Source organism: Cuculus canorus, chromosome 2 (genome assembly GCF_017976375.1).
Source record: "Cuculus canorus isolate bCucCan1 chromosome 2, bCucCan1.pri, whole genome shotgun sequence".
Lineage (NCBI taxonomy): Eukaryota > Metazoa > Chordata > Aves > Cuculiformes > Cuculidae > Cuculus > Cuculus canorus.
In genome coordinates this window covers 96,661,861-96,689,677 of record NC_071402.1, presented here as the reverse complement: position 1 = coordinate 96,689,677, position 27,817 = coordinate 96,661,861, and the positions used below count along the sequence as shown (strand labels likewise).

General features: G+C 45.1%; 1 protein-coding gene across 4 annotated transcripts in view; it reads right to left on the bottom strand.

Moving 5' to 3' along the window:
* E2F3 (E2F transcription factor 3) overlaps window positions 1-23,138 on the bottom strand; it is a 43,708-nt gene extending 20,570 nt beyond the window's left edge. For 2 of the 4 annotated variants that reach the window (XM_054060381.1, XM_054060380.1), the window contains exons 1-2: window positions 22,810-23,138; window positions 21,282-21,374 (exon numbers count right to left, since the gene is read on the bottom strand). In XM_054060381.1, coding sequence (XP_053916356.1) covers window positions 21,282-21,374; window positions 22,810-23,109 — 393 coding nt within the window. In that variant the 5' untranslated portion in view covers window positions 23,110-23,138. The remainder of the gene's footprint in view (window positions 1-21,281; window positions 21,375-22,809) is intronic. The other 2 variants (XM_054060382.1, XM_054060383.1) reach the window with 1 other exon arrangement.
* Window positions 23,139-27,817: the final 4,679 nt, after the last annotated feature.

The following is a 27,817-nucleotide window of genomic DNA, read 5'->3' as shown; positions in this document are numbered from 1 at the left end:
GGCTCCATGCAACAGCTACTCCCTCATCCCAGTGGCTGCTGGAGGCTGAGCTATACCTGTCTGGTAAAGGTGGGAGCTCTGGAGACAAAAATTACAGACAACATAGCGATAAACAGCCAAGACTCAGGCACAGAGACAAACAGACCCAACAGCATCTGGGGGGAATCCCGACTGTAGTTTTTTGGTGCAGCTAGGTGCAGCAGGACAGCCCCGTAGTGAGCACAGCCAGGGACATGGTAGCAAGGCTAACATCATCCTGGTCCTGCAAACTGATGTTGAAGCTACTGGCCATTCACCTGCCCCTGCTCCCAAAGATACCCCCTTCAGCAAGGCCGCTGCCCCCAGAACAAAGCTCAGGGTTTTTTTCAGTTGCAGTTCACGTCAGTAAGATCTGACCACAGACATCCTTTGAAGAAAACAAGGCTGTCATAAAACAGGCCTGACACTGAGCTTTCAAACTGATGACAAGCAAGCAGGGGAAGAGGAGACAGGCCACGATGACAGACCAACTGCCCAAGAGGCTTCTTAATGTAATTTCTTTGTATTGCATATATAGTAATAAATACACTGACACAGGCCCATTTGTAACATTACCCACCAAGATCAAAGTAAGACAAATCACAAAGTGATAGTTTAAGTTGACAGAACATGTGATATCGTACCACCTCTGCATGTGATGGCAGAGCCATTCGCAATGTTTCAGCCCTTCAGGAGACTTCCAGCCTCCTGACTGGTGAGGCTAAAACTGAACTGGACCAAGGGAAATAAATCTTCCGTATCATATTAAGGTTGGTCCCCACCACAGCAAAGCAGTCAGTCTCAAAATATACCCTAGAGATAATTTTGCCTTTTGTACTTAAGGACTATTTTAAAAAGTACTCTTTTAAAAGTCATTAACTTCAAAATAAGATGGTGATTGTATTAGTTCCACTGAGTGGCTTCCACTGTGTGTAGAAATTAGCACAGCTACTTAAAAAAAAAAAATTTGAATACTGCCAGTTGTCTGCCAAATTGTCTACTAAACAAACGAGACCTAGGAGGAAGGACATTAAGAAATGACAGGATAGGATGTTCTTTGGGAGGAAATTCCAGTAAATGCCATAAAGTATCAGACACACGAGTTAAAAACTAAAGTAGTAGCATACTGGGCATATATATTGACATAGGAATTTGGAGGAATTCTTTATTCCTTACATACAGAACACGTAAAATATAGTCAAACTCTCTAGGAAAATAGACTTTACGTTTGTTACATGCTAAGTCAAAAGGAAGGAGAAGAGGAAGCACTTGCAAAGTCACATCAGTGTTATCTCAGCGTAAAAGCACTGTAATGGTGCAAGATCGGGCTTGCACCACAAAGTTTGCTCACTGAACTGCCAGCCTAAGCTACAGCATCTCAAGCTTTGTTTTTCTTGGATACAGGACACCTGCAAGAAAGGATGGCATATGTGGAAATACATCAGTGAAGTTTCTGGAGTGTAAGTTTTCTTGTCTGCACAGGTCTACAGTTTGCGATTTCCTTCCTTAGCACCACATTCCATGCAAAATACCCATACCGAGTTACACTAGTGCAGTGCCAAGGGACTGCATCGCTTTGCTTATTGACAAATGATTCACGGGGAACCAACTAACTTGTACATTCTTTCAAAAACTAATGGCAAGGAGGATCCATATACAAACACTTCAGAAACTATAGCACAGGGCTACAAACTATAAGGCAGTAGCACATGCATGTTAGTGTAAAGTATTCATGCTAGCAAAGGAGGAGAATCCTTTCTTAAAAAAAGTCTAACACCAATTTTGACTCTGTAATTTTAACTTCCTGGCTGAAGCATGATAGTTCTTACACCTAACTACTTGTTAAGTTAATATTAATTAGTTACGAGAAGTCAGATCTAAAGTAGTAAAGTCTTTTGTTTTGAAGTACTTCCTTAACTTAATTCCATTCAAGTATAAAAACATACAGTTGGATTCCCCCAAAGTACTTTGAATCCATTTAGGATGATAAAAATGTTATATGGATTCCAAAGGACATTGTGAAAGTTGACAAAAAACTTTGAGGAACTAGACCCAGATGAGATACAATGATTTGAATTTATAGAGGCAGATGATGAAAAATAACGTAGTGTCCTAAACATTTACTGTAATACAGGACAGTTCTGTAAGGTTTTTAAAATGGAGGTGAGGGGGTTGTTTACTTTAAGGAATTCCCTAGAGATTATCTCTGAGAAGTTATATTTGCACCTACAAGTAACTATAATGCTGACTTTGCATGGCAAGATCAATTTAACATTCACAAGTTAATTAGGTACAGTTTTGAAAATAAAATTACTAGTATCACATTAAGGAAAAAAAAAATCCTTAAGTAACCTTGAAGTTAACATAATAACCTCTTCCACGTACCAGGCCTCAGACTAACAACAATAAACGACAAAACCTCAAAAACCAGCTTACATATGCAACGGCTACTATTCCTAGAAGCAGTCAGAAACGAGGCTCCAAATCAGCAGAATTCACAGAAAAAGAGAAAAGCACATAAGAGAAGGAAGTAAAGAATCACATATACCAGGGACCTAAAGACACCACATGTGGCTGACAGGCCCTTTCACCTTTGGTCAGGAGACAGTCCTGCCATCAGAAGTTTCTTCACAGCACATTTATTTGACTACAAACTGAACTTGATTTTCACCTAACCAGGGTTGCTAATCTCTAATGACCAATGCTTTCCTCCCTCTCCATGTCAAGGTAGGCAGCTGTTGTGTATACTCTTATATTTCATTGGTCAGTTCAGCAGCAGACAGATTACATGGCTGAAACGGCACAAAGATAGCAAAGTTCTTAATGTTTTAAATTCTGTGTAATGTCACAAAGAACAACTAATCCACTGAGCTTTTGCTATGATGCACACCCTACCTTGGCAGTATTTTATCACTCCATCAGCCACACCAAGGAGCAGAACAGCCTGGGAGTGTGGGCAAAAGGAGGATAAATTATTTAGTTCAAATGGCAAGATTTACTTATTCCTAGTGACAGAGAGGGAATTAAAATAAGACATTAAATTAAAAAAAAGTGAACGAGCCTTGGTAGACAAAATAAGTTTCATTTTCACATCTAGGTAGATTCTGTCATGCTACACCTGGGGTACTCTAAAAAGCCGATGTGATCAACTAATTTACAAGACAACATCCTAAACAGATATGTCATCACAGAGAATAAATTTATAGGGGAAAAGAGAAAATTACTGTTCTTATTATGAAGGGTACTTTGAAAAAGTATCCCCTTTTGGCTGCAGTAAAGCAAAACACTTCAGGTTATAGTCAAGCAAGGACCTGACTCTGTCAAAACTGACCCACACCACACAATGTAGAATCACAGAATGACTTGGGTTGGAAGGGATCATGAAGATCAGCTAGTCCAACTCCCCTGCAGTGAGCAGGGACATCTTCAACTAGACTAGGTTTCTCAGAGCCCCATCCAACTTGACCATAAATGTTTCCAGGGTTTGGATGTCTATCACCTCTCTACGCAATCTGTTGCAGTGATCACCACTCTCGGCATGAAAAATTTCTTCCTAATATCAAGTCTAAATTTCTCTTTTAGTTTGCAGCCATTACCCCTTGTCCTGTTGCTGCAGGCCTGCCTAAAAAGTTTTTCCCCCATCTTTCTCATAAGCCCCCTTTAAGTACTGAAAAGCCATAATTCCACTTCATCTTCTTTACTGGGTATTCCCTAACCTAAATACCTGGAGATGGTTTCTCCAGAAAAAAAATGAATACTACCTTTAAGTGTCAAATTTTAAAATTAAATAAATTCATACTCTCTCTAAACTGCCCTTTGATTAAGGAAAATAATCAGTTTTCCTAACATGACTTCCTACACATCACAGACCACTACAAATCCCCTACCTAGTAGTTATGCAATTAGTAACATAAAATTATTTTTGTAGCCAAGGATTGGAAGATATTGCCATGCATTTTTAGAATCTCTTATGAGAAAGTTAAATGAGCAAACACTTGTCAAGAAGGACTGTGAACACGGTTGCTCCCACCCACCAAAAAGCAACCAGATGGACCTGCTGACCTCAAGGATGTTCAGAGCCAAAATTACAAAGCCTAACTCTGCAGAGAAATTAGAGAGCAAAACACTCATTCTGTCAAAACTGGAAGCTCACGATTATTTTCCCCTTACTTAAGAGGGAAAAAAAAAAAGTAATTTCCATTTTGAGTTTGCATTGTTTTAGTTTTCAGTAGTAAGTTCTTGATATGCTCAAGTTCAGCAATTTATCAAGTCCTTTAACACCAGAATCATCTCAGTGGTTGAGGTGACAAAGGACCTCTGGAGATCATCTAGTCCACCCTCCACTGCTCAAAGCAGGGGCAGTCAGAGCAGGATGCTCAAGCCTGTGACCAGTTGCGTTTTTAATATCTGAGGTTGTGGACTCCCCATCACTGAAGAGACCTATTCCAGCATTTGATCATCCTTGCTGTAAAATCTTATGTTTAAATGGGATTTCCTCAATCTCAATTTGTGCCATTTTTGCCCTCTCACCAGATACCACTGAGAAGAGTCTGGCTCCATGTTCTTCACTACCTCCCATTAGCTGTTTATATACCTTCTCTCCTCCAGGATCTCTCAGCCTCTCCTTGTTTATCAGGCGCTCCAAAGCCTTAATCACTTTGGTGGCCCTTCACTGGACCTGCTCCAGTATATCTATGTCTCTCACGTACTGGAGAGCCCAAAACTGGATGCAACACATCAGATGCGTCTCACTGGGGAGGAGCAGAGGGGAAGGATCATCTTAAACCTGCTGGTAATGCCATGCCTAATGCAGACCAGAAGGTCTCTGCCTTAAGTGTGTGCCATTGGCTGATGGTCAGCTTGATGGCCACCAGGACTCCCAAGGCTTTTTCTGGCTACTTCCCAGCAGATGGGTCTCAGCCTGTCCTGGTGCCTGGTGTTGTTCCTCCCCAGGGACTGGACTTGGCACTTCCCTTCACCAAACTTCATGAGGTTCCTGTCAGCCCATTTCTCCAGCCAATCAAGATCCCTCTGGATGACAGCACAACCACCAGCTATATCTGCCAATTCTGTATTGTGTATATCAGTCAAGCCATCCTTTAATACTAATTTCATAAGCAAAATATTGCTTAAGTTGCACTGTAGGGCATTTCCTTCAGACTCCAAATAATTTTTGCTGCCCTATTTAACAGCATCTTCCATTTTCAACATTTTCCCTTTGCAAGCACTAGCACTGAACTCTGTATATTATTTTAAGTATCAGCTGCACCAAACTCACTGAGGCCAAAATATCTATCCCCTCTCCAGTTCCTTTTTTGATACATGCCAGGATTCAAGCTTCAGTGTCGCTGCTCCCTGGCATTGCTCTGGAAGCTGGTGTGCAGCTGCTTGTCCACTACAGTTTTCTCAGAAGTGCTGCTTTCCAGGATACAGGCTCTCTTTCATAAGGCATAGCTTGCATTCCCTGTTCTCTGGCATACAACTTTGCCTTTGGCTGCATTAAAGACACAGTGTGTTTGAATGTGACTACAGAGCAAGTTGTGAGAGCTCCATTATCATTTACCATTCTGCTAGCAATTACTATCAGTAACAGTTTTTTTGTTTACTTCTGGCTTAATAATGAAAGCACTCCATAGTATTAAGATTAGTGCAAATATTCACTGGAATCAACCGAAAGGACCCTTTTTCCTGTCACTTAGCAAATTTTTAATCCAATGTCATACTGAGAGTTACTTTTCTTCAAAAAAGCAAAAAGCTTTACAAAATTAAACATCTGCCTCATTCAAATGTTGGATACATACATTGTGGTTATCTTTTAGCCTTTGGTTGGTGGTGAGGAAAGGCAGGAAAAGAAGGATGAAGATGCACTGAGCTGGCTCTTGGACACTGTTTGCTGACATGTTTATCAACACCATAAGCAGTTTTTGCAATGCCGTATACAGAGAAACTCCATCCTTGTAATCGCACACTAAAACTCTACAGAAAGGCTTATTTCAAGACTGCCGGACATTCCAAGTTTTAGGTAAGTTTTATGGATGCCAGAGCTGGAAGAGCAGAAGATAGAAGAGAAGATAGAAGTAGAGAGGTAAAAGGGGCAACATCTAGGATGAAAGCAGAAACTCAAGAGGCTATTTCTGTTATCAACAGCCTAAAGTTCAGAGAAAGCCTCTTTGCCTTCTTGTATATGTGCTTTACCCCTCTTTCTCATTCTGCTACCTGCCTTGCTGTATAACTATGCAGTTATTATAACTATCTCAATAGGCAAGGGACAGCTAAATGGGATTTTCCAGAAGCCTGGAGAACTCTTCCAGTGGAATCTAGCACTAAAATATCACCTATTAGAGGCTGCACTAAAAATTCCTTTCTTTAAATAGATTTCTTCTCTTCAAAATTATCTGCTCAATTCAGGCTCTTGGGTTCTTCGACAAACGTACCTTAAGCTGTTCAGAAGATAAATGACCATGATTTAATCGTGCCTTCTTCACAAAAACCATAACTTTCTCTATGATCAGTACACCTTGATCCTTTTCATTTTCAAACGCAATCCCACTTATGACTCATCATTCACTCCTCTCACACACATCCTATTCAGTCTCTCTTTTTCATCCTTTTCCTCTTGTTTTAGTAAAAGCTGTAGGTAGGGCAAACTAAAATAGCAAGTTTCACAACTGGACATGAGACATCCTTAAATTTAGATCAAACGAGCCCTTTCAAAGTATATAGCATCTTTCCATCCAGACAGATTTATAAAAGCTACATATAATTAGGGAAAGAAATAAGATCAAAAATAGCCCATGTACGATGGCCTTTCTCAACAGTATGTGGATAGGAAAGACAGCCTCATTGTCTTAGCAGCAGGAGGAAGCGTAAGGCAATTCATGGCAACCATGGGAAGCCACCACTAAATGGTAGCCTGGAGTGTGGCAGATTCTCAAAAAAACCTCCAAACAACTCCTCATTTTCTACACTGTTTCCCAACCCTAATTCCAAAATATACCAAGCTGTAAAGCCAAGATTACCCAAAAAATCTTGACTACTTTTCACTTTCTGAGGTTGCAAGCTCTTACCCGGAGTGAAGCAAAAGCATTTTAAGGACAAACTTGGAAGAAAGCTGTTTTGCTAGTCATTGGTTTGTCTTGGAAGTATAAAACTCAAAAAGCCCCAAGCCTAAAAACCTGTCATCTTGCCTTGACATCCATAACTTATACCCTTTTCAACAGGCGCCTGTTGATGATAGCAGCAAGACTCTTCTTACTCCCAACTTCGCTCCCACGCTCTGCACTGGCAAGAAGCCCTCACACACTCTACGCTAACTTGGAACAAGTTCTACAGTGTAGCCCTATGCTTTCCACAGCAAACTGGAAATTTTGCGTCCGCTTCAGGTAAATACTTTTTATTGAATTAAATACAAGAAAGTAAATATGGCAAAGTTACAGCATTCCTTGTGTAAAAAAATTAATTCCAAAATAAATAGGAATGCTACACAGCTTTCACATTTGACTATCCTGCAAATGTTTCAGTGCACAATGGTGCTAAAGAAAGTATCAGGAGAAAGATGGAAATTGTGGCAGCTGCTGTGGGGAGATTTGAGGCTTCTGGCAGCGGGTAATGCATGGAAGGATTCAGAGATAAACACATCTGAATTTTTTTGCTGAAGTAATCAATAATGAAAAAGTTATGTTAAAAATTAGGCAACAGATTAAAGTGATAACTCTTATTTTGCAACCCTATTAGTTTCAGACTGTCTCCAGAGTTAGTACTACACTACTTGAGCTTGTATGTGGAGGTTTCCTTACAACCACAATGATGTATCTCCTTTTAAGCCAAAGACAAAATTCAATGGTATATTTTGGTCACAAGAGCTGAATTCTGTAGCAGCATGGATTAAGCAGAGCCCTGGGTGCTCTTCCTGCCACGCAGGCTGGCTTCAGCTCTCCACTTAAAGGGCAGAAAACAGACTTTGCTATGAGTGTAGTCATGGAACTGAACCTTCCTAGATGAACTTTCCATACAACTAGCGTTCACTACCGCTTATGTGACTAGAAGCTCTAGGAGCCTTCCCACATCCATAATCCATGCAAGACAAGCCCTTCAGTTGTGGCTGCAGCCATTGGCAGTAAAAACCATCCCAGTTGCTACCTCCAAGGATTCTGTGACTTCTCATGCAAGACCACAACATCTTTACCTTCATCTCTTAAAAATCAGTCCTGTTAAAGCCCTGCTCAGAGCAGTTGTACCTGTCAAAGCACCACAGCCAGTCTTTCCTCAGGAGATATTTCCTGATAGCGATGATTTTGGAGGCGGCCTCCAGCAGTACCAGTTCACTCCACATACATAACTTCTAGGCACAAATTACATTTTTATCTTCACCTACTCCAGTGCCAGCTGTCAGACTGTAATTACATTCAGTGTAGCCTGAGAGCCTCGGACAGGGACTGGAAGCCAAGCTTATGAGACATGGTGCAAACAGCACTGAGAAAACACAGATTCTCAGTTCTCTGTGTATTTCCTCTGTGAATTGAGAACATTTTCAGCCATGATTTCTCCTTCCCATGCTCACAAAGCCTATCAAATGCCCCCAAGCCTTTACAAAGCTGAAAACTAAAGATGGGGAGAACATGCAAGATCCCGTCAGCCCTTGGGCACTGCCAGCAAGGCACTGGCAGCTGCACGTGCTCAGTAACCTAAGCAGTAAGTAATGGCAAAAAAGCTGCCTATTTTTCTTTTTTACAGAGCCATCTGTTAGGTTCTCCTTACATGTAACTCCACCAGCTTCGAGGAGATGCTAAGGTCACACATGCAGCAAGGCTCTCGGTCTGCTGCTTCATGGAATGAGGCATCCCACGCGTGGGGAGAGCACACGGATGGAGGATGCTCCTCAGCCCTCTGCTGCCAAGGGGGGCAACTCCTGCCAGCCACCTCCACTCCAGCCACACTGCCAGCCAGGCTGGGGAGCTTACTGGGACGAAAACTAATTGCTTGCCCAGTGCCCAGTCTGGAGTGGGTTCCCAGATCTGGCTGAGCACAGGGTGGTACGAGGGCAGGGGCCAACACAAGGGGGCAGGGGGATTGTGTGAGCAGGGAGGGAGGGCAGCATGACCCTGCTCCTGGTGACTTGGATCACCATAAGCTGACTGTGAAACCACATCTCTGAAGTGTCACCCAGGATGGTTCCAGGCAATCTCCTCCATCACAGAAGGAGTTCCTAGTAGCACAGACTCGATCCCCAATTCACTTTTTCCTTCCTATCCCAGCAGGTAATTCCCTGACTATGAAAGGATTTCATTTCTGAGAACATGCAGATAGGGAGCAGGAGGATACTTTAGTTTCCAAGACAGCCATTCCCATGCTGCTGAAGCAAATGGATTGAACATGTTGGCCTGGGGCATGATGGTAAGGAGCAACAGAAGACCTAAGTCCCTGACTCACCCACCAGAGATACCTGTCACAACTGGATGGCTTCTTGTTTCAGTCCCCACAAGAAGTTAGGGATCACTTGAAGAATCTTGACATGGTATTCAATCTTCGTCTGCATGTTGCTGTCTACAGAAATTCTGAAGAGTATACCAAGTAGCAGAATCATTTAATAATAGCATGTGACTATTGAATTTAGTATGCTGAAAGCAAGGCTTGTTGAAGATACTCTTTTAGGGTAGCTATAAACCACAACAAGGAAGAAACTAAAACCATCAGTCAGTAATATCACTCTTTTCTCACAGCCAGAGCTGCATCCATCAGATGCACTGCAGAAAATAAAGAGAACAAAGCTAATCAAATACTACCACCTTTCTTCCTCTCCGTTATTGCTTCTCCTAAGATTGACCACATTTGTGGTTAAATGCAGGGAGTCAAACTTCCTATAAGCTGTGTCGGTATGGTTCCGGATTTCCACTGTGGTTCAGCCATATCACAGCTCTGGAAAGGCATACTAGTATACACTAAAACCACTGCCTCTGCTCGTTCAGGTGGAAAAAAATTCCATATTGTGACTGTAAAAGGTTCTTTATCCAAATCACCTCACTGGCTTGCCTGCTTAAAAATCCTTATACCAAAATTAAGAAATTAAAAATATCACTTTGCTGAAACTAGTAGCCTGGATAAATATGGTTAGTGAAAGGACTGATGTAATTTCACCATGCCAAGGGAGACGCCAGCAGGTAGTTAAACCAGAGAAGCAGAAGCTCAGGTCCTCAGGATTCCCTGCACACACCTCCTTCCATTGCTCCCAGGAAGGACTCCTGCTCAGCCCACACAAGCCCCACTGCTGTATATGTATCTGTCCTGTCTTTTTGTCCAAGCAATACAAAGCCTTCATCAGTTCTTTTGCAATTTGAAGTTCACATCACTGAGATCAATGGTCAAGTCTGAGCCGTAGCCAAGATGCTAGATGCAGGTGGCTGATCCAGTGGCAGGACTTGTCACCTCAGACAGCAAGTCTGAAGATGACTCAATCCCCACAAATTCACAGGTACTCCAAGCATCTGCTGGTAACTGCAGTTCCTCACAAGAGAAGCTTCTAAGTTTCTCTTTTTTTCAAAGGATCACCTCCTTGCAAAAAGGACAGATTGAAGCATGATTGGTTTTGGACCCTTTTTCTGAAGGAAAAAAAATCTGATCAGCACACCACAGACATGCAATGCTGGTCAAAGCAGACCTAATACTGAGTTTCAACTCCAACTCTGAAAGCAGTAGGAAGCTAAGTGAAAGCTGATGTGTCTTTACTCCACACAGTTACACTCAAGAACAAGAAAGCAACCAGTCATGGCCTTGATCAATATTACTGTCAAAAAAATTCCAGTCTTACATGCATGGGGTGCACATGCACAAGCAGGTGGATGTACAGGCACAGGTGTATGAAGATCTCTCTTGTCTAAGTGTGCTGCTGCATCAGTCCTGACCTTCACACCTATCTCATTTCAGACTCATACAAGTACAATACACAAATTAAGTAAATTGTACTCCATATTTTAACTCAGCAGGGTGGACCATGTACTTTCACACACACTTAATTCAAGGTTCTAGCTAGAAAGATCACTGCATCTGCTCCATGCTGGGGCTCATGCCCATGCAGTCATGGAGGGACAACTCAAACACAAGGTAGAGCAATAAAGAGGAGACAAAAAGCATCATCTCTGGCACTCAGGAAGAGGTGAAGAAATACTTGCAGAAGGAGTTCAGCATTGCTTTGCAGCAGAAGGAATGATACATTTTCATGCAGTTTCCACAACATCAATCACAAGGTCTGGGTCTTGATCTGAATCCAGGCAAAGTATCCGACACCGGCTTTCCAGGAGGAAAGCAAATCTTCCAGGACCATTACAGCCACTGTCAGGCAGGCTGTCCCTAATCTTCTAGGCATACCACGCTTGCAGGACCAGTGAAAAAGCCGAGGCTGCCCTGCTGGGCAAGTACATTTGCTGGGATCTTTTAATGCACTACTATGAACAGTTTTAAACTTCTTGAATTTTGCCAGATATGTTGGCTTTTTCCATTTCAACAAGGTATCATCATTGAACGAGTCAACATGCAAGCCCAAGTATCTGATACTTTTAGCTAGATGTACTATAGCATCTCACAGATGCCTAGAGTTTTCTCCCTGCAAGGTCTCAAGGATATTCCTCCCTTCTCAGCTGCCAGCTGAGCAAAATTTAGAGGCTGCTCTTCATACACCGAGGCAACCAAGCTCTTCAAACAGCTGGGAAACTCACATTTCTCCACTTCAAATGAAGTACTTGGTGATACCGAAAATCTACTTCTTGCATCACTAGCCACAGAAAAAGCCTGTCTGGTACAACTGGCCCTGCTTCCCTTCCTGGGAGGAAGTCAGGAAATGCATTCAAAATGGCACTGAGTCTATCAAAAGAGCTAAAGCACAGTCAAGGAAACAAGAACTACACAGACTCCAAGGGCAAAATATAACAGCTGAAATTCTGATCCTTTCTTACTGAACACTGAAAGATTTGATAACTCCTGACTCTTTGAGGCAGAAATACCCAATTTCAGCCTCAAAGAGAGAGTCCATCTTAATCTCTGCACTGCAGAGAACAATCACATTTTTGCTTGCTCTGACTTATTGCTAAATTGATTATTCTCCAGGACTGGGAAGGAGGGAAAAAAGAGGGAGATCATAATCACCTTTTAAAATTCTTTAAGGTGAAAGAATTGGATGCACCTTACTTTTCCTAGCAACCCTCTTTCCTAATTCTGAAGGAAGTAAATCACACTAAGGATAGTACCCTGAACATATGGCTCTCTCTGAATAAGGGGAATTTGCTTGCCTAGAAGCTTGCTTTTCTTTCCTTTTTTTTTTTTTTTTTTTCTTATTAAACATGTCAGTCTCTGGAATTCCCTACACATTCCCCTTCATGGCAAATTGGGTTTCTGCCCCCCCGAAACCAACAAAAAAAGTGCTTTATAAGTATTAACATATTACTGTCCACAGAAGGCTGTGCCTAAGCTTAATATATAGCCAATTAGCATGCAACCTGTACCCCAAACCTAGCAACAACATGAAGAGATTTTTAGAGAATGGGTCAAACAATGCTGGAGGCCTCCAAATGATCTTGCACCTTTCTTGACCCCCCCTTCTCATAAACACCCACAAAGCACACAGCTCCAAGTACAGCAACTCATGGGATGTGGTTTTATTTTGCCATTTCCTTCTCTGTGCACAAGAATCCCTGTGTTGCATGGTATGGACTTCAAATGCTCCCTGGTCTTTCTGTAGAGCAGCTGATGTAGAGGATCACTGGGAGGGATGCTGCTAACCCACAGACCTAAAAATGCCTTCCTGCAGGGGCCTTGCAGGCTTCGGTTGCAAAGTGAATGTTGCGAGCGCCCTGAGAAGGACGAAATACCCCCTTAAGTTCCTCACTGCCCTGCCTGCAATCCAAGAAAGCAGCTGGTGGCAACGCACAGAAGACTACCACAGAGAAGTTTGCCAACAGGAATGAAAGGGTAGCAAGGATACCAAAAGGTCTGCATTTTTTAAGTAACAAATAAAAACAAACAACAAGTGTGACTAGCAATGGAAACCAGAAAGGAAATTGAAGTAATTTTAGGGAAAGAAGTGTGAACCAAAGTCATACCAAAAGCCACCTGAATTTTTTCTGACTATCATATACAATTTCCCAAGTTCATTTATGTCATCTTCGCAGTGTCAGTTTTCAGGAGAACAATTCTCAGCTCAGCACGATGGAACAGTATTACCAACAGGCATGCAGAACATTAGCATGTTATAAATAAACTGCTAGTTTGAGGTGGGAAAAATCATCAAGGCAGCTCTTATAATTAAGAGCCAGAGAACAAATATGAGCAACTTGCTTATGCTTTCAGGACATTGTCTTCTACAGAAAGAGCTTTTCCTAACCCCCAGTTCCGAAGAGGAAAAAGAGAATAAATCCAATGAAATACCCACTGTCAAGACAAAGCAGCCGGTGAAAATGCTATTATTATTTTTAAAGCCCTCCCTGCCCCCACCTCAAGTAGTAAGTTGTCTTTTCTACTGGCTAAAGAGCTTTGTGCTTGAAAAGAATACTACAGCAGAGTTGTGAAGTTTCAGCTTCCTCTCACACGACTCGCAGTTTTACATAACTCCCAAGAGATGGTTTCAGGCTACAGATACCATGCAGCTGAAAAATAAGAACATGGCGCAGAGCTATTATACAGCAATTTGGATCTAGGTTACTTGGAGCCACTCGATAAAAGTCTTACCATGAAAAGTAAAACTTTATTCTGCTGAGCCGACAGCCAGGATTATTCGCGCTTGCGATAGCCCTGATCACCACCCTCCGTCTGCCCTACGTGGGGTTCCCTTCCCGCCCTATCCTGGGTCTGCAAGGACAGATAACGCCCCGCCACTGCACGGCTGCCACCTCTTGTATTATTTCTGTGCCACTCCAGCATTGTCGCTCTTTACCAGCATGCCACTTACTAAGCATTATTATAAAATTTTCTGTGAATATCTATGTTTGCCATGAGTGGGGATAATGGCCTCATTGCAATAGCCTTGATAAAAGCTCCAACAAGACAGCTTTCAGATATCGCCACACAAAAGCCTTCTGTGCGAGCTGTAACCAACATCAATTCCCGCTATGCAAAGACATGAGACAAAGTGTGAACTAGCTTACTGTGCAGGGACAAAAAAATGACTGTCAATGTGCGAGACCAACGCTGCTTAAGAACACGACACTGGCAAGGCAAAATAACACCAGCATGTATACACGGTAATTGCAGTTCCAGAGTTAAGAGAACAAAAAACCCAAAAACAACCCCAAGTACTAAAGCCACTATTGGGTTACTAGCATCACTCAAGACATTTTAATTCCATATAATCCCATTTCTAGCATCTCTAGTTGGAAAAACAATCTTAAAAGATGCAGATGTTAAAAGAGCCCAAGCAGAAGGTGAAGGAAAGCCCAGTTTCCATTACAGAAGCAGCAAGAGTGCAGCAAACCCTTCAGACCTGCTCCTTAAAGCATCTATTTTCCAGTACACCATAGATAACCTGATACACAGGAACCGTCATTCCACATTTGATACAAGATGAGATCCTTTGTACAGATCATTTTATACTTACCTACTTACACTGTGGTAGCACCCAAGAAGCCAGAAGCCTACTGCCAATATAAATGGACTGTACCAACATAAATGCTCAGCCAAGAGGTTACTTTTCTACTTCCAGACCTGAAATTTGCGAGCAGACACCTCTTAAATGGGAGTCTAGGTAGGAGGGATGCAATCCAGTCTACATGACAGTTTGATTCTCAACAACATGCAAGGCAAATTTGAAAGCTATGTCTTAGAGAGCATAGTACACTTGCTCTACAGAGAGCTGACTCACTCTAAAATTACATCTGTACTTTAAAATCTGTACAGGCTCAAAGAAAAAAGAAGTTATATCTGTTAACGCAATCCAATTTTAGTAAGATTTTAATTTTGTTTCTACCCATTAGTTAGGTCATACTAAGAGAACTAGTACAGTGGATCAATAAGCCTGACACAGCTTATAAGAACTCTACCCTGTGCTGGCACGGTGACATGCACCACTGAGTCCTAAAACCAGAGACTTTTAATGTCACCCTAATTAACAAGGAAGGAAGTCTGCCAATGAGTTTCTTCTCTGACTTTGCTTTCTAGCATGAAGTTATGCAACGTGCAACAACCTTTGAACCACAGCTGTACAACAACCAAAAAAACCCCCACCCAACACCAAAATAACATTGTAAAGAGGAAAAAAGTCTTTCAAGTTTATTAATGAAAATTACTTCTAGAATCTATGCATACATTAACTAATGCACACATGCTGGAACTGAGAGTGGAAATGCTGGAGCTGAAGCAGCCAAGGCTAAGTAGACACCTCTTGTTACTCAGTTTCTCAATACAATTTCTTTTTACCAAAAATACTTCTTTACCTATTTTCTGTGTGTTTTCACAGATCTTTACAAAACAACTAGTGGTTTGCAATGCCTGCATGATGAGGATCTAAAACCCCATTGCAGAGATATAAAAATGAAAGACAAAATAAAGGCAGCCTCTGCTTTTAATAGTGGCTTGTTCATATAAACCTCAAGATACCAAGGAGCCAGCATCTGAAATACTGCACACAAATATCACAAGAAGCACCCAATATCTTCCTGAAAAGCAGGTTCTAGACCCTTGAAGTAGGGCACCTCTAAACACCACTATCATTAGACAGTGGTCACTTTTGGGCATAGATGCAGCCAAATGCAACTCAGATGAAATCTTGAAAGTAGATGAAGGTGACCAGATTAAGTCTCTTATTTAAACAGAGTGACAAAACTGGGTACTGTTTTTACTGTAGAGATGGAATAAACAAAAGCCATATTTGCCCACATACCTCAGTACAGTCACAGAAAAGATGACAGCTGATTCTGAAAAGGTGATCCTTGGTCCACCTTTTCTTCCTAGCTTAGTCCTAGACAAAAAAAAACGTTGGCACAAACATCTGGAAGCTGCAGGGCACACAGATGCAGTGGTGACAGAGCTGATGTGTTAGTTTTCACGCTATAACACATGACAACTGTTCACATTCATAAGCAGGGCAGGATAGACAACACGTGCCATTAAACTTAGGCAAGCTCGGTTTGCAAACTACTACAAATACACTACATCTGTATTTATATATGTACAAAACAAAAGCTAAAACAAAGTAGTAAGTTCCTACCATGTAGCAGACGCCATTTTCAGTATGTCCCAGCTTCACCAACAGCTAGTCAAATTCTTTTCCTCTCTCTTTACAGGGCTCACAGACAGGAATATTTACTGCAGCTCACCTTGAGCCCACAAGGCTTTAAGAGCGCCATGAATACCACAAGATCCAGTAAACAGCAGTGCCATCCAAGCAGACAGTATAGTACTTCAGGAGACACCCATGCCAGGCATAGCACTTCCAAGTGTGGTTTTGGACCAACTTACTTGAGGAAAACACAAGTGAAACAGCTCCCTTTTAAAGATGTGATAAATTGGGCAATTTTGCCAAGTCCATCTTAAAACAGAAGACGGAAATGAAATTGAAACTGAGTCCAAATATTTCAGCAGCAGCCCCACCCCAAGCACTGCAAGATCCACATCTTGGAGGCATGGCAGCCTCCTTCCCACCACACACCCCTGGTCCAGGGCATGCGATGGGGTTTCTCCTCCCCACAGCAGCAAACAACTCTGCTCTCAAAAAGTAATGCAGGAAGCAATTAATTCTGCCAGCCAAAACAAGAGCCTGACATCCAACTTAGTCACTTGTATGGAGGAGAGTTGCCACCATATACACAAACTCGGTGCTGCCAGCTGTAGATGAGATTATTTGCAGAGATTGTAAAACCCAGAGACTCAGTTACACTAAGAAGAGCTTTCTATCTGCTGAAGCCTTGCTCTGGGCACAGCTGGATCTACGTGTAAGAAGACTGCCTGAACTGAAGTCAATGGTCTCCAAACCGTACTTGATGGGCAGCTACTCCACAAGCCAGGATTAAAGCCCAAGCAACACTCCCACCCCTCCACAGTAGCACCAGGACCAATCTTGCCGCCACCACCACAGCCATCAGCCTAGCACACACATTCAGCAGTGAAGCCTGAAGGTTTGAAAGGTGTCATACTTGAAGCTACTAAGAAAAGTTCACATCTTCATTTCTTACCCAGTTCCATTCTTGGTGCTCTGGACAGGGCGAGCTGGATTTCCCTCCTACAGCCTTGCATAGGACATAGTATCAATGGTGATACTTCATGTTCCATTTTGCAACCTACATTTCATAATGAGCTGTTTCCACAGTAGTCAGACACATTCGGCCCTTCTACTCCACACCTTCCATCTGCCACCCAAGGCTAGGTTAAGACCTTGTGAGACAAGGTGGCTATGAAAAGGTCTCTTGCTCCTGCCAGGCCTACAAAGTGGGTCCACCATGTCTTCAAATGTCTTCTGAAGCCACCAGTTCCCAAAAGCATGCCAAGTAAAAAAAAAAAAAAATAATCACAACTAATAGACTTGTTTGTTTTCAAGAAACATGTGATTCTCTTGTAAAATGACACTTCTATTTTAACATTAACTGCTTTCATTTCAGGAGACATTGAATGCTCTATCATTCTTCAGCTTGGAGAAGGCAACTGAGGACATAATATATCATGAACCGTGTTGAGAAATACACATGAGGAAATAATTTTCCCCTACCACAACAGGATCACCCAATGACAGTACAGACAGCAAATTCAAAAAGAAAAAAAAAAGAGCAGAAACAAATTTTTTTCTTCCATACACAACAACTAAATCTCAGCTAGAACTTGTTGCTACTACAGCTAGATTTAAACAGGGATTAGACAAAAATTACTGGCCACTGGTAGCTATAAAACTCATTGTAACCCCTGACCAAGGAAGTGCTCTCTCAAAGCCAGGAGAAGAGCTCTCTCATGCAAGCCCTCTTCTTGTGTTTCTTCCTCAAAGGCGTGCCACAGCCATAGTCAAAGAAGTAGCAAGAGAAACTTTCATCTTGCAAAATAAAACTATTTCTAATTTTAAAGATTTTTTTTTTTTAAATGCTCGCACATACTCACAAACGAGCTCGCTGTGAAAATTAACAGAGCAGCAGCAACATACCTGGGATAAAATGAGATGAAGGAAAAATGCTTTTAATTGCTCAATCAGTTGAAGCAGCCCATACAGAAGAGTAAACTGGCCCTAAAGTGACCCATATCCAGCCTTTGGCAAGCAGGCCGATGGCATAAGGAAGATACCTTCATAGTAAAAACAGGCAAGACCAACTCCTGCAAACTGAGGCTCTGTAAGCCAATCGAAGACCTCAACATATGGGAGAACTGTCTCCCTCCGTCTTGGGCCACATACGTTCAATACTTACCCATGTGCCAGACCCAATGCTCATACACAGCTATTTTACCTTGTTAAAGCAGCGGAAAAAAATCAACCCACCAACGGAGCTGGATGCTCCAAAGGGGAGGGAGGAGCATAGCCAGGACAGGAGTAGGGTGCTACAGAGTAGATGGTAAGACATAAGCAAGCCTACCCCTTGTAGCAACAGTAAAGTCTTTGAGTTGCTCAGCTGCTCATGGAAACTTGCCAGAAACCCTTATCACAGGGAAAGAAATCTACCCTACTTCAGTGGTTCTGGTGCAAAGGGAGCCACACCAGCACAGCTGGACTCTGCGTGAGGATAGCAAAGCCACCATCAGCACTCACAACAAGCTACAGGCTATTCTTGTACGGTTTTATTAGGATGCCAGCTTCCCACTAGATGCTTGTTGGCATGGTTAGGGCAGTTAGGATTTATACGTCTTTGAACTCTCCTCAGACAGCTGTGCCAAAAGACCATGCAGTACCTCCTTGGGCTCAGAACCCATCTGTTGCTCAAGGAGATGGATTTAAACTAAAGAAACTCCCTTAAAAGCTATTCAAAAAAGCAAAGGCCCCAGACTTATGCTAGCAATCATTCCTAGTAGTACAAACTATCGTGCAAATAAATAGAAAAATGAGTCTGAATATGAGAACACCTGTCTCCACAGGAAAAAAAACTTTTTATTCCTGCAAAATAAGAAGAGCTCCTAGTTAGCTACTCACTTCCTTTATGAAACTTTCAAGTTTTTCTCCTGTACCTTAAATCCTTCCTCAGTATTTATACCCTATTCGGCCTGCTCCATTACCTAAGATCTAGGAGAAAGACAGCAAGTTACCCATTCTTCTCCCCTTCCAGCTGTGACTTGCTGAGAAGGGGAGGGAGGAAGAGGTGCTTTCTAAACCACCAGAAAAATTAGAGAGGTGGTAAGTATTCAGTTTGGAATTGTAAATCCTCCTGCCCCTTTCTGAAGTATGCCGAACCAGCCTCTCCACTGCTCATGTCATCTAAAGGCCACAGGAGTTCTCTAAAGATATTCTTGTTAAGAGGATTTAGCCCCTTTTAAAAAGGACTTAACATGTGGGTGGTGTCTCCATTTAAGCATTTTCTCATGGCTAAGAAAATGGCCCTCTTCTTAAAGGCTTATCTTTATAACCCAAAGACAGTAAGAAATTCTCCACTATTTGAATTAGAAACATTTTGAGCAGCTTGCTTTCATAGCAGCCCCATTTTTAAGCACTAGGATTTGCAAATGGTAGTGACTTTCTCACACCAAGCAAGAAGCTAACAGCAGCAAGAACGCTTTTGAGGTACCTCACCAGACATTAATTTCTCACACATTTTCACGAGAAGCTGAGTGGATTCACAACCTCACTGCCACCAAAATGGCACAGTGTCACCACCCCGTGCCCTCTCCAGGACCACAGCCTGCTTCTGATGTTGCCTGGCACTTACCAAGCCTTCCATTAGTTAGTTCACCCTGCTTGCTGCTCAGCAGAAAATCTCTATTTATTTATTTTGGTCAGGGTTAGTTTTCCATACTGGGAAGCCTGAGGTTCCAAAGCAGAAGATAAAAAATGGCACCAGGTCCCAGCTGGGTACAGGAGGGCAGAGGACACAGGACCACCTACCCCTTGCAGCACCACTGACCTTGTCTCCAGACACTCAGGCTTTCTGCAGCAGCACGAGTTGATGGTTGCTTTGCAAGGGTTAATTCTTCATTACTGCTCATGTTTAAGCATGGCAGGGGTTCAGATCTGCCTGGTAACACTTTCTATTAACTCCACAGGAATCCTGAAAAAGTTCCTCAGGTTGAAAGGGTGGGCAGCCTGTGTGACAGCCTCCCAGAGCCTGGGCTGACCAGGCTACAAAAGCCAGGTTAGCAACCCTCAGCCACAGGAACCACTGTGACAAGCGGTGACAGAGCAAGGGAAAGAAAGGTTTTGGACACTATCGAGACACTTGCCCGGAGACAGAAGTGCGCAAACTCTCATCTTTCTGGGGCTGGAGCTACCTGTTGTTATGGACTAGGCCACCTTTCAAGCCTTTCCCACCACCATTACACTTACACAATCACAGATAAAGTAACTAATTCTCAGGGGGGAAGCAGCTTACTTGGGGAAAAAAAAACCTTTTTGTTTTGCTGGTACAGTATGGCACCTCCCTGAACAGCCTAAACTGTACTCCCATACTGACTCTTTTCCACTTATACCATAGTTTATATCTGGAAGTAATGGGTGGGTTGCTAATGCAGTTACATCTGCAAATATAGAGTATTTCCATAACCCTAACCGGTGCAAGGGCGCCGGCCAAATTTCAGGCTTGTTCCTACAGTCTTTTGCATAGAAGGGCCTTGTTTTCAGCTGAGGGTCTCAGTCTCCACAAACTACTTGCAACTCAACTAATCAAGCATTATATTAATATTGGTGCCGCTCATCTGTACTCACTGCCTTAACTGCCCAGCATTTTCTCCTTTTTCTTACCAAGCTTTGATATCAAAAAGTAGGAGCCAAGGAGCGGCAAATACCCTCACCTTGCAGTTCCAGAAAATCCTCTGCAAATTTTGGGGAAAAACAGGTGGGTTTTAAAGAACTGTAAAGGGCTGGGTCATCTCCCTGCCGAAGTGTTTGCAGAGCAGGAAGACAAAGCAGAACAATAGGGTGCTTCAGCCTTGCTTCCCAAAAGTAAGCAGCAAACCAGCACCACTCCATGGGTACTCTGTGAGCATGGCTGTCAGGGCAAAGCAGGATGTGCAGCGCCTTTCCTGGTATGTGCCATGGATGGCTTATCGCCCTGGGAGGGTGCCAGCCCAGCCTATAGATACAGCTGGCCTGACCTCTCTCTTCCTCCCCAATCCCACATCTCTCCTCAAAGTATACATGGGGGCTGAGGGTATACAAACTCACTTACAACTGGCACGAGGACTTTTTTGCAGGTGGAGTCCAAAAACTGCTTCCCTGCTTCCAAAGCTTTAAGAAGGAAAGAAGTCTTCCTAGGCTCCACCTAGAAAGGTGAATGCTATACCAACATAAAGAACTAAATTCACATTTAAAGGTCTTCTAGCAAGGAGAAATTTTAGGAGTCCCCTATGTCACCAACATCCCTCCCACAAAGCTGATAAAAGTTGTAGAATTATTCTTCCCAAAATCATCCCATAACACATACTCCTCTTTGTATTTGCTCAGCACCATCTTCTAGGAATCAAACCTTTGCATAGGACAGCAAAATATTTACAAAGTGGCTTGGACCAGCTTGCTTGACACTCATCACCATTCGGAGATGCTGAAGACCAGGGGCACTGAAAAATAACTTATACTTTATAGCAAAATTCTCACTTTTTTAAAAAAAAAAAAAAAAGCTTTGGATGGGATTTGTCAAACCTTGAAAATTCCATCACTACCTCAGCAACCACCACCTGCAAAAACCCACGTGAACTGCCATCCTCGCGGTCTCCCAGCCACATGAAGACGCAAATGCTCTTGCAAAAGTATTTGGGAATACTTGGGAATACTTGGGAATTGTCAGTATCCAATACCTGGACCATCCACGAGTGGATGCGGGGAGAGAGGTGGGGGGAGGAGGTGTTGGAACCCCTCTTGCCCAGGCAGGGGCGCACCGGGGCGAGCAAGAGGAGGGAAGGAGTTGAGCGATTCCACGCTGCCGGGCTGGGGGTCGTGGACGTCGGGGGTGTCACCTGGAGGCCGGGGGTGTCACCTGGAGGCAGGTGACATACACACAGCGCCCACGACCCCCCGCCCTCCCCCGCTCCCCAACTCAGCGAGCCAAGCGCGCACCCGAACACGAGGACAAAGAAAATCCCACGAGTGGGGGGGGAAGATATAATTAATTTTTTTGGGGGGTGATGGAAATTATAGGGGGGGTGGGGGGGTCCGGTTTGTCGGGAGGGGGTGCGGGTGCGCGCCAGCGTCCCACGAGGCACTGACCTGCTGCAGGGGCATCTCCGAGAGCGGCGGGGGCCGGGGGCGGCCGGGCTGTCCCAGGCCAGAGGGAGGGAGGGAGGGAGGGAGGAGGAGGAGGAGGAGGAAGCGGCGTCCCCCTCCCCGCCCGCCCCGGCTCCCAGTCACAGCCGCGGCCTCGGCGCACGTGTGCCAGACGTCACCGGCGGCTCCGGGGGTGAAGCGGAGACACCGGCGGGGCACGGCACGGCCTGCCCCCCCCATCCCCCCCCTTCCCCATCGACGGCTCCTCGTTCTTCTCGCTGCAGGGGACTCCCCCTCCCCCTTTTTCTCTCTCTCCTTTTAAATCAGACCCGGCAGCTGGAGGAGGCAGGAAAGTTTTATTGCAACAAAGCGCTGCCTTTCCTGCCCCCCATCCCTCCCCGGGGCTGCGAGAGGCGCTGACCCCCCCACACTCCCACACCCCGCCCCGACACCGTCCCCTTCACCCTCCCGCGGGGACGGGGAAGAAGCAGCATTACCGGAGGGCGGCCTCCGCCGAAAGCGGGCTGCAGCAGCGCCGTCCTGCCGGCGGGTCCGTGCGGGGTGCAGCACAGCGAGCCGCCGCCGGGCTGGCCGCCCTCCGCCGCCGGGGCAAAGGCACCGGCAGCCTGGGAAACGGAGGAGGAGACAACGCAAGGCGCCCCCGCCGCCGCGCCGCCGCTGCGGATCTGGATGAAGGTGCCGGCGGCAAAGCGGGCCGGGAAGGCGGCGGGGGCTGAGGTGGTGTCCGTGGACGGAGCGGGCGGCGGAGCTGCCGGCGGCTGGAGTCCCCTTCTCATCCTTCCCTCCGGGTCTGTCCCCGCAGCCGCGTCTCCTCCTCCCCCCCGTCCCTCCTCCCTCCCTCCCTCCCTCCCCCCCCCCGGCCTTCCCAGCTCCTTTCCGCCTCGATGCCGAGGCCCCGCGCAAAATACTGGGGGATGCGGGTGCCGGGGGAGCCCCGACTGCAGGATGCGGGGCGCCGGGGGGGGATGGAGGCGGCGGGGCGGGCAGATGCGGCGGATGGAGCGGGGCCGCTCCCGCTGTGTGGGGCCGGCTGGAAAATGGCTCCAGGAAGCGGCGGCTGCTGACAATGAATGAAGGGAAAGGAGACGGGTTACGCGCCAAGGGCCTCCCGCGAAACTCGGATTTCCCGCCCTCTTTTCAAACCAAATTTGCATGGCCCCACCCCCGCCCCGCGCCCCGCCTGCCTTGCCCTCCCATTGGCCTCCACCGCCCTCCCCGCCGTCCAATGAGGGACGGCCCCAGCGCCGCTCTCCTTTCCCATTGGTCCGCCCCGGCCTCGATTTGCATACGGCCCGCGGACTGGCTGCGGGGGAGCGAGGCGGGGGAGGCGGGGGGATTCCCCCCTCCGCGGAGCCGGGATCCCGGTTCGCCGGCTCCGTGACAGTGACAGCTGCGGTGGCGCCGGCGCGACCTGCCGCAGGGGCCACCCCGGCACCGCCCCGCCCCGACGCGCTCTGGGGAGCCTGGGAGGGGCTGGCGCCCCCCGCTCCGCCGAGCCGCGTTCCCGCCAAGTGCCTCGGCTGCTGGGAAGGGGTCACCTGAGTTCTCGCCCTGGCTCGCTCCGAAGGGCACCGGTGGAGCACCTAGGGGGGCGCTTAAGGGCGTCCCTGCGCGGAATTCCACGCTCCAGTGGTTGAAGAAGCACTTTCCCTCGTCTTCGCCCTTCTGCACCTATAGATCTTCCAACCAGCCTGTGTGAGACATTTACTTTGGTTTTTCTTCCACGAAAAGAAAGCACTCATTGTAGAATGATAGACCTTAAAGACCATCCAGCTCCAACCCCCCTGCGATGGGCAGGAACACCTCCCACTGGATCAGGCTGCCCAAGGCCCCATCCAACGTGGCCTTGAACACCTCCAGGGATGGGGCATCCACAGCTTCCCTGAGCAACCTGTGCCACTGCCTCACCACCCTCAGCATGAAGAATTTCTTCCTAATGTCTAGTCTAAATCTGCCCCTCTCCAATTTATAGCCATTCCCCCTCATCCTATCACTACATGAAACCTCATCTGTAGTACCGAGTCCTCATCTGGAGTGTTGTGTCCAGTTCTGGAATCCTCAGGAAGGATATGGAACTGTTGGAATGAGTCTAGAAGAGGGCTACAAAGACGATCACAGGGCTGGAGCACTTACCGTACGAGGACAGGCTGAGAGAGTTGGGGTTGTTCAACCTGGAGAAAAGAAGTCTCTGAAGAGACCTTAAAGTGACCTTCCAGAACCTGAAGAAGCTACAAGAAAACTGGGGGGGAACTGTTCACAAAGGCTTCTAGTGATAGGACTAGGGACAATGGGTATAAACTGGAGAGGGGCAGATTTAGGCTACACATAAGGAGGAATTTTTTCATGATGAGGGTGGTGAGGCACTGGAATAGGTTGCCCAGGGAAGTTGTGGGTGCCCCATCCCTGGAGGTGTTCAAGGCCAGGATGGATGGGGCCTTGGGCAGCCTGATCTAGTAGACGTGTCCCTGACCATGGCAGGGGGTTTAGAACTAGATGGTCTTTAAGGTCCCTTTCAACCCAAACTATTCTATGATTCTACATGCCCATCAAAATATTCCTTGATGGTCTATGTTACCTCCAAGAAGTAAAACAGTGGAAGTATGTCCAACAGCTGTTTCCACTTCCTGGTAGTGTCTTCACTTTTTAATTACTCCTTGAACTTATATGCTCCCTTAACTTAAATCCCCCCTAGGGCCCGCTAGCCATGTCCAGTTTTCCTATGCTTTGCTTCCTCTCGTCACACCCTGCCACTAGCCTGCAGCCTGCCTGTTGAATCAGGCAAAGACCCTTTCCCTTGGTAACATTCCCGATTTTCATCACTGATAGGTGTATGAACAAGTTACTTCATCAAGTCTACAACCCTGCCTATAGTTTCCCCTGATGTGAGCAGATGGATGCCCACGATGTGATGCTATTGCACACAAAATGAGGGCGTCTTCCATCCTGGGCATATTTTACATCAAAGGAGTAAATTCTGTTCCATTTGGTACTGGAGAGGCCTTGGTTAAGCTACTGTATATGATTTTGGGCACGGCACATTAAGGAAGATACAACCTAGAGACAATCCAGAGGGAAAAGGAAGAACAATAAAACGTGGTCAGAAAATGTGTCCTACTATGAAGGCTGGCTTTTGTTTTCTCGGTGTGAGAAGTAGGGAAAGAGGACATGGCAGTGGTAATCTGATATGCAAAAGGTCACAAAGAGATTGCTCTTCCTTTGTAGGGATGGTAATGGACTTTTAAAGCAATATTAGCTTTAATCTAGATCATTGGGGTTCAGTATATGTTGAAATGAGGAAACCCTACTGCAGCCTACCTAGAGACACTGGAGGTTTTTTTCATAGAATTGTAGAATGGTTGAGGTTGGAAGGGACCTTAAAGATCATCCATTTCCACCCCCCTGCCATGGGCAGGGACACCTCCCACCAGATCAGGCTGCTCGAGGCCCCATCCAACCTGGCTTGAAACACTTCCGGGGAGGAGGCATCCACAACTTCCCTGGGCAACATTTCCCCGTGCCTCACCACCCTCATCGTGAAGAAATTCTCCCTAATATCTAATCTAAATCTTCCCCCTTCCAATTTGAAGCCATTCCCCCTCACCCTGTCACTAAGTGCCCTTGTAAAAATTTCCTCCCCGGTTTTCATGTAGCCCACTTCAGATACTGGAAGGCCACTATAAGGTCTCCACAAAGCCTTCACTTCTCCAGGCTGAGTATAATAGATGAGGAAGCCTTCTTTTAGGGGTGATGCGAGTTTGGCCTGGGCATCCAGGAGCTTTCTAAGTCTTCATTATGGTACTTCCAGACCAGGCAGAGAAGAGCTTGGCTAAGAAATGTCATGTTCTTCAGCAGAACCTTAGCATTGTTTAAAACTTTATCTATATTTGCCATTCTGCTACTGTGGATGACTCTTGAAGAAATCAGCCAGTAATGTCCAGCTTTGTGCCTGTGCACAGTGTGAAACAGCTGAGAGCTGTGCTCAGCATGTCTTGGCCAAGGCAGATAGAGTAGCACCTTGCTGGCCAGGTGAGGAAGTGGGGAGAAACACAAATCTCTCCCCACTGCAGAGTTTACCTTCAGTCTTCTAGAGTGTCTTTTATGATATCCTCCTTCATGGTCTCTGCCATCTTCAGCTAACCACCCGCCATGCGAGGGTGTCCTATGCCAAGACTTGCCACCTCTTAGCAGGAGAAGGTTGCTGGGTCACATCCAGGGACAAAAGTTGGGCAGAAGCTAAGGAGTGAGTACAGCAGGTAAGGTGGGGGGGAAGTCTGGATATAGAGAAATGTGTGGGCAGGCGGGCAGTAAGCTTGCTTACAGTTCACAATAAAGATTCCTTTCCCGTGTATGGAAACAGTACACACTACATTGCTTTTGCTTATCCCAGAGGGAAGGGAATGGAAATAACAGGGAAAAATGGTAGCCATGGGCACCTGTCAAAGGAGTAATGTAGACTTCAGGAAAGAGAGAAGAGCTAAAAAGGCATTTATGAAACAATGTGACTGCTCTCATGAAGAAGATTTTTGGGAAATGTGAAAAAGATGACTACAAAAATGTTCCTAAGGTAAAAAGAATGCCTCTAAGAGGTTTGAATACTAATAGACAGTGCATAAATGTATAGCTCTGCATATGAAATAATTATGAGGACAGCAAATACTGGACAGCTGCTTACTACATGAGACCTACCCATCCTTAATACTGAATGAAGAATTGTGCAGGAATAATGTTGACGTAACAAAATACTGCATCATTATGTATACATGCAAGGGGCAGAAGTGAGATTGTACCTAAACCCACTTTCCTAATTATTAGCCTTTAAAAACTCAATTTCTTAAACTTTGGAGCTTGACTTCACAAGTATCTAAGGAACAATTGAGAAGGGAGGGATGCAATCATGTTCTCAAGATTTCACATGTGGAACAGAACTTGCATGAGAGCAAATGGACACCTGGAGGGAACACTGAAAGGGATGGTATACATGCTTCCTGCTGTCACTGATAGTGTAACATCTCATCATCCAGGTCATTATAGATGTCAAACACTGTGGGCACTGGTATTGACCCCTACCAGACACCCCTAATGACTAGCCTGCAGCTGGACTTTGTACTGTCAATGAGAACCCTCTGGGCCTCACAGTTCAGGCAGTTTTCAATCCACTTTGCTGTCCACATACCATAGTCCACATTTCATCCATTTGTGTATGAGGATGCTACAGGAAACTGTCAAAAGCTTTACTGAAATCAAGATAAATGTCATCCATTGCTCTCCCTTCACCCACTGAACAGGTCAATCTCACTGTAGATGGCTGTTAGGTTGGTCAAGCATATCTTTGTTGTCATAAATTCAAGCTGACTACTCCCGATTACCTTCCTGGCCTTCATGTGCTTGGAAAGGTTTCCAGGATGATTTGTTCCATAACCTTCTTAGGAACTGATATGAGGCTAACAGATCTGTAGTTCCCCAATCATCCTTCTTGCCCATCCT